The sequence below is a fragment of the Pezoporus occidentalis genome, unplaced genomic scaffold (genome assembly GCF_034315485.1).
Source record: "Pezoporus occidentalis ecotype Australia unplaced genomic scaffold, CSIRO_AGI_Poc_V1 ctg4, whole genome shotgun sequence".
In the NCBI taxonomy this organism is placed as follows: Eukaryota; Metazoa; Chordata; class Aves; order Psittaciformes; family Psittacidae; genus Pezoporus; species Pezoporus occidentalis.
The window spans coordinates 8,905,436-8,912,419 of record NW_026915724.1 but is presented as its reverse complement, the minus strand read 5'-3'; the positions used below and the strand labels follow the sequence as shown (position 1 = coordinate 8,912,419).

Sequence of the window (6,984 nt, the reverse complement as noted above, 5' to 3'; positions counted from 1 at the left end):
GAAAACCAAGCATCTATAAATGTTACTGTATTTTCAGAACTTTTGTGGTTGGAAGGGACCCTTGGAGATTGTCTAGTCCAACCTCCTGTTAAGAGTAGGGTCTGAGCAGCTTGTTCGGTACTGTGTCCAGTTGGGTTCTGAATATCTCCACGGATGAAGACACCCCAGTCTCTCTGGGTAACCAGTGTTTGACCATCCTCAGAGTAAAACTTTTTCTCTTGCACCTAAATGGAGTTTCCTGTCTCAGTTTTTCTCCACTGCATCTTGTCATGTGACTGGGCACCACTGAGAAGAGATTAGCTCCATAGTTACTGCCTCCCATCAGTATTTATACAAACTGGTAAGATCCCCTGGAGCTTTCCAGGTTGAACAGACCTGTCTCTTAGCCTCTCCTCATATGAAGAGGTTTCCATCCCATAATCAGCTTAATGGCCCTTCACTGCACTCCTGGTCCAGTACATCCATGACTTTCTTCTTCCGACAGAATCCCAAGGTGGCCACAGCGCTCCAGATGTGTCTCACCCGGTCTGAGTGGGCAGAGGGGAACGATCTCTTCTGGCAGCGCTGGCAGCACCCTTTGTAGCGCATCCCGGGATGCTGTTGGCCACCTTTGCCGCAAGGGCGCATTGCTAGCTCATGTTCAACTTGGTGCCTCCCAGGAGCTGCCTTCCAACCGATCTGCCCCCAGCCTGTGCTGCTGCATGGGGTTTCCTGGCACTCCATCAGGTGCTAGGCTTTGCAGCTCCCTGCACTGATTCTCATCAGCAGATTTCTCCAGTTTGGTCAGGTCCCTGTGAACACAGCACAGCCATCTGAGGTACTGACCACTCCGACCAATTCTGTACTATTTGTGAGCTTGCTCAGGGTGCACTCTGCCCCACCAGACAGACACTTAAAGGAGATGTTAACCTGTGCTGGGACCACTATCAGTCTCTGGGGTACACTGCTAGTGACTGGTCTCCCACTGGACTTATTGCCACTGACTTCATGCCTCTGAGTCCAGCAGCTCAGCCAGTTCTCAGTTTTCACTGTCTAGCCTGTACTTCATCGGTTTCTGCACAAGGATGCAATGGGAAATGGTGCCAAAAGCCACACTAAGGTCAAGATAAGCAACAGCCATTGCTCTCCTCTCATCCAGCAACCAGTAACCTCATCACAGAAGGCTACCATGTCACAACTTCCTCTTCACAGATCTGCCCTGACTACTCCCGGTCACCTTTTTGTCATTTGTATGCTTGGCAGTGGTTTCCAGGATTATTTGTCCCACCACTTCCCATGGGATTTAGGTGAGGTTGAATGGCTTGAAGTTGTCTAAATACTCTGTTCTAGCCATCTTGCAGATGTTAGATTTGCTTTCTTGCAATCCTCAGGAATCTCTCCTGACCACCATGACCTTCCAAAGTTCATCAACAGTGGCCTTGCAGTGACATCAGTGAGCATTCTTAGTGTATCACATCAGATCCCATGAACTCAGGCATGTGTCATTTGTTTGGATGTTCCCTAACCTGACCCTCACTACCAGCAGTGAGTCTTCCTTGCTCCAGACTTCCCCTGGTCTCTCAACCCTTGCATGTTTATTTGTTATGTTTCAGTTTAGTCAGGAGCAATATTTTATCCTTGCAAGCATTCTGCCACCTCTGCTTGATTTTCTGCTCATCAGGATGTACCTATCTCGAGCTTTTAGAAGCAGTCCTTGACTATGAACCAGGTATCCTGAGGCTCTCTTCTCTCCAGGACCATAGCCCATGAAACTCTCTAAAAAAACCTCTGTCCTAGTTACATGGTTGACATATATTGCTAATACAACTTTGCTTGGAAGGAGTTGTGCTGTGTTGAATTATATTGGAATTCTTTAGGAGCACAAACAGCACGCAGATAAGGACCTGGCTGATATGTTTGCTCCCTTTGGATTTCCAAAGGTACCTGAAAAATCCTTCACTGCAAACTTTTAAAGGTACTCAGCAGCCATATTTAGAGGAGAAAATCTTGGGCTGGGTAAGTCAAAAGGTAGGAGCAGAGTGTAAAAGTGGCAGTTCTCTCAACTAGGAAGCTCCCACTGGTGTTTCACAGGGTCATGTGTGGCTCAGCACATCCATAAATGAAGTGCAAAAGGGTGAGCCACAATATAATCCCACCATCAGCAAATTTGTTTATTTAGGACATGAGTGCAAGGGCCAGCTACAAAGTGGCAGAGAAAATTCAAGGCAGATTGACATAAAGTGAGGCAAATAGGCAAAATAATCCTTATCACATAGAACTATGGATTCTGAGCCATCAGGCCTGAGATGTTTCTTGATTAGAATTAACTCAAGGCTCATCAGCAACCAAAAAGAAGCATATCAAATTTTTGCAGATGCTAAAGAATAGAAAGCATCTTTATGACAGCAGGTTATGATGTGCCTATTTTGAGAGCTGTGCAGAGTTCTTCCTCCCATTCAAAAGAGAGCTCGGTAAAACAGACGGACACATCTGCAGAGCTGATTACACCTTCAAGAGCAGGTCTTGGCCATCCAGTATTCTTCTGTCAAGTATAGCAGAGGATTTGAAGGGTGCTTGATTTTTCAGAGAGACTCAAGTAGCACTTATTGATACTAAAGTATCATTAAGCACAACAGCAAGTTCCTAGCAGTTTAAGCAACAAGCTACCTAGACTGGCAAAATAAATACAACACATAAGTATCTAGAACTATTCAAAAGCTTTAATTCCATTTCTTTATTATATTCTTTTGAAGACTGGAGAAATATTTTTATCTAAGGCTTGATGTTAAGGTGAGGCATGCCAATTTCTTTATCCAACATTTTATCTTATATGCCCTCAGCTAATAATTTTAAAAGGTAACTGGCTGGTTCTGATAAGCTTTATAAGAGATTCTTGTTATGCAACATGAAAAAAAACGAAGTTCTTTTCCTATAGCACAATTATTTTGACAGAGAAAACGCAGGAAATCTATTCCAGAATTTACCTTGGGTTTTTTGATCCCACGAAGCATTTTACAGTTCCAATTAAGGGGGACAGAAGAGCAAGAAATAATTAAGCTTAGATACACTTTATAAACCATTAATATCAATGGCCAAGCCAAATACCATAAAGACCTACAGAATCATCTCAAATTCACATAGCTGCTCATTTCCAGGATTCCATAGGGCTAAGAACAGATGTGTGTCAAAAATCAGGAAGCCTGCTTGATTCCTTTGGGATTTTTCTCCAGAATGGAAGCAAGAGGGAGGAAGGGGAAAAAAGTAAAACAGTTTGACTGAAACATCACTCACTCTCCTGTGTCAAGAAGTGGAGTCGTTGAACTGAACAGCAATTATCAGCTACAGCAGACAGATCTTCCTAGCTCCAGATAAGGGTTCAGAGCTCAATAGATGTATAATTATCAGTTCTGATAAATCAGGGATCAGAGCTTTTTGTCTCCAGCATTGCCTACTTTTTTTCTCAGCACTTCTTTTCTCAGACACATTGCAACCAGGTTAGGAAAGATAGCAGAGAAAGCATAAGCAGTACAGAGTATAGTTCAATAGTGCTTTGAGCAGTGGCAGAGGATCATTATTGCTGCTTTAATCAGTTTTCCTTTTCAGTATTTCAAGTATCTTATCTAATACTTACCCATGCATTACAAAGAGTAACACCCCCCTGACCACGATTTAGGAGGTTTTGGTATCTATACATCTCCCTTCATATTTTCCCAATTATTTTTGTTTTTATACTCTGCCTGTACCTCCAAAACCTGGGAACTTCCTATTCCATACAAGATACTCTTATAATACTTCAAACTAAATAAAGTTTACAATATACCAACTAGCAAGTTGCAGCTATACACCTGGCAGCACAGAGGTCTCACAAAAGCACAAATTGTTAATGATTGTTCTTACTCTTAATAGCCTTAGACTAACAAAAATGTTCCTTGTTTAGATGAGTGTATGGGTAGTTCACATCTTCCATTTCAGAAAGAGCATACTCACCGAGATTAAGTACATCCAAGAACAAGAAGAGAACCCACTGACACTCTATTTCTTTTTCTGTATTCATTAATTTGTGATGCATACTCATTCCTTCGTAAATGAAGAGGAAAAGCTCAAACACACAAACCTAGCAAAGAACTATTCATAGCTGACATTTTGGAGATACCAAAAGGCATTAAGTACAAAGAACCTTCCAGAAGCAGCCCCTTTTATATACTTATTTGAAAACAGCTATTTCTCTGCACATCACATTCCCCATTTTCTCCCTGAGCAAGGAAGCTCACAACAGATCAACCAGAGAAAGCCAGAGTTGCTAATGTCTCGATCCTTGCCTCTATCCCCTTCCATGCTAAAACCCCACAGTTTTGATAAATGTATTTATTTATAATCTTCTTACAGCAAAATATCAAAACAGTTTCTTTTTTTTCTTGAGTATAAAACACAGCAACAAAGCCTTTAGATCACACAGGGGCTAAATCATCATGTTCAGAGAAAAGGCAGGGGGAAAGAAGAGGCAGCAGCAAAGGAAACAGTCCCTAGTTTTCCTAGAGGCTCTGCTTGAGGGCCTTGAGGCTGGGAAGCAGCTGGGCTGCACTTAGGCGCTCCTCTACATTAGCCTTCCAGCAGCAGCTGATAATGCTCTGCAGTCTCTGTCCCACTGGTGACTCATGGAAAATGGCAGCAGCCAGCGAAGGGCGCAAGTTGTAGGCTACCACAGCGTAGAGCACGTACTGCCGCTCGCCCAGGTAGGGCTGCTCCCGCATGACGATCTGCCAGAGGGTGATGCCAAACGAGTAGATGTCCGCTTTGGCAGTGACCCTCTCGCCCTTCAGGAGCTCAGGGGCACGGTGTGTGTACGTGCCCCCCTGCTGGCAAACATGGGGGCTCTGGGACAAGCCCTCCTCCAGCTTCTGGGAGCATCCAAAGTCTCCAATCTTGCACACTCCCTGCTCAGTGATGAAGACATTTGCAGGCTTCAGGTCCAAGTGCACAATGCCCTGTGTGTGAAGAAAGGCTAAGCCAGTCACAATGTCACAAGAATAGCACACAGTCTCCTCCATGCTCAGGGCCTTCCCTCCACATCCTCCTTCATCATCTTCACCCTGTCTCCACACACCTCCAGTGCCGTAGATTACATGGTGCAGGGTGATGTTGCCCACGTACTCCATAATGATGGTCCCCAGGCTGTTCTGGCTGGCTGGGGCACATGTGCTGGCAGCCACCACACGTACCACATTATTATGCTGTAGCCAGGCTACATTCAGCTCAGCCCAGAAGCTCTGCCGTGATGCCAGCCGGTTTTTGCTGCTCTTCTTCACCTGCTTCACAGCCACAGTGGCACCATGGTAGGTGGCTTTGTAGACAGAACCAAAGCCCCCAGAACCAAGAGGCTGCAGGAGGCGGAGCTGATCCCAGTCAATGGAGCACCAGGCCAAGCGTGGAGGCAAGCGGCGGGTCCTGATAGATGGAGTTCCTCCCAGAGAGCTCTTGCTGTCTTTGCCAGGGATAACTAAGGGGCTGCTGCAGGGTCGCAAGTCCGCAGATGGGGAAAACTCAAAATGGAGAAAACAATTAAGAGGAATGGGTGATGGCATAATAAGGTGGAGAAAACAACAGGCAGGCAGTTTGTCACTAATTGTTTTTGCCTGTTAAAACAGAAGACTGAAAAGTTTTCCTGGCAGAAAGGACTCTGAAGAGGCTTTCAAAGCCTTTTATCCTCTCTTCACCATTCTCCATCCCACCCACCCCCAAATGAACTGCGTCTGTCACAACTAGCTGAACCCAATGAGGCTCACCTGGAAGCATTCTCCACCCCTGAAGCAAATTTCTAGAAAGTCAAGGCAAATGGATTTAGAGCTAAAAAGGTATGAACTCACGTGTATTTCACATCATTTCTAATCTCAAGAGGAAAGAATGATGTTCTGCCCATTGAATGCCATTTTTGCCTCTAGCAAAAATGCCCTGAGATTAAATAATGCAGTGATTGGTGAATCATTTCACCATGGCTTCAGGCACAAATGATCATCAGATACATTAAACAGCTCAAAGTCATATCAGAGGAAGCAGCTGAAGTTGTGATTGCTAACATTTGATGAGGCTGTGGCAGGCATAACCAGCTATAAAAGTGTGTTTGTAGAAACTTGCCACTTAAACTGACTAGGATAAGGAGTCCTGTTTAGCTGCTCAGCTTTGCCTGTGCAGGACAGCAGCCTTAGTAGCAGCATAAACACAAATGATTGCTTTGTATAATCCATTAGAAATAGCAGCTAGAATTATACATAAACATTTGGTCATCTTCCCATTGCACCCCATGCAGTTATTACAGGTGTGTATTTTATCCCTGGATCCTGCTTAGTGAGCTTATTACTAAATTCACAGAGCTGTTGTAGCAGAAATCAAGCAAGCATGATTTCACCTTGCTGGTCCCAATAGTTTTCAGAGGAGGTTTTGCTTTTCTCACCCTGCTTTCACATATTCACAGTGTTTATGCTATCTGCCTTTGTGTTTGGCACCTGCTGTACCTGCTGTGCATCAGAGCACCATTATGGGACCTATGGAGCTTTTGGGTATTTTAGTAAGTATCTTTCTTCATGTGTTGAAAAATATCTTGGAAAGTTTGGTCCCCATTTCCCTTCAGAATCTTCCTCTGGATGTCAGCTTTGCCAGTACAGATCCTGGTGTGGGTCTTCAAAGATAAGCATGCCTGTTTCTCCAGAGTTTACCTTGGTACTCTGCAGGCAGTTCCCGAGTAGTTTTCCTGGTATTTCCTCTTCTTTTTGGTTTGTTTCTCTGTATGAGTTGAGGGGTGCTCAGAACATGTGCAAGCAGAACTGGAGCATTCTCCACCTTACGATGGGTTTAGTTGCTCACCCTAACAGACCCATATAATGTCCCAAAGACATCTTCTGACCTTACCTGAATTCAAAATCAGCTCAGCCAGAGGGTTTTGTAGTGAAACCAGTGATGGATATCTTCCCTTGTGCTGAGATTTAGGAGAAATTTGATCAGAAGAAATTT

At 44.3% G+C, this 6,984-nt stretch overlaps 1 protein-coding gene across 1 annotated transcript; it reads right to left on the bottom strand.

Moving 5' to 3' along the window:
- Positions 1–2,288: 2,288 nt before the first annotated feature.
- On the bottom strand, positions 2,289–5,814 carry MOS (MOS proto-oncogene, serine/threonine kinase). The gene has a single exon (XM_062633371.1). The coding sequence runs from the start codon at positions 5,559–5,561 to the stop codon at positions 4,512–4,514; it is 1,050 nt and encodes a 349-aa protein (XP_062489355.1). The 5' UTR covers positions 5,562–5,814; the 3' UTR covers positions 2,289–4,511.
- Positions 5,815–6,984: the final 1,170 nt, after the last annotated feature.

Bases quoted from the DNA above. Each gene is read 5' to 3' on its own strand.
- MOS (XM_062633371.1), bottom strand. From the start codon at position 5,561: ATGCCATCACCCATTCCTCTTAATTGTTTTCTCCATTTTGAGTTTTCC.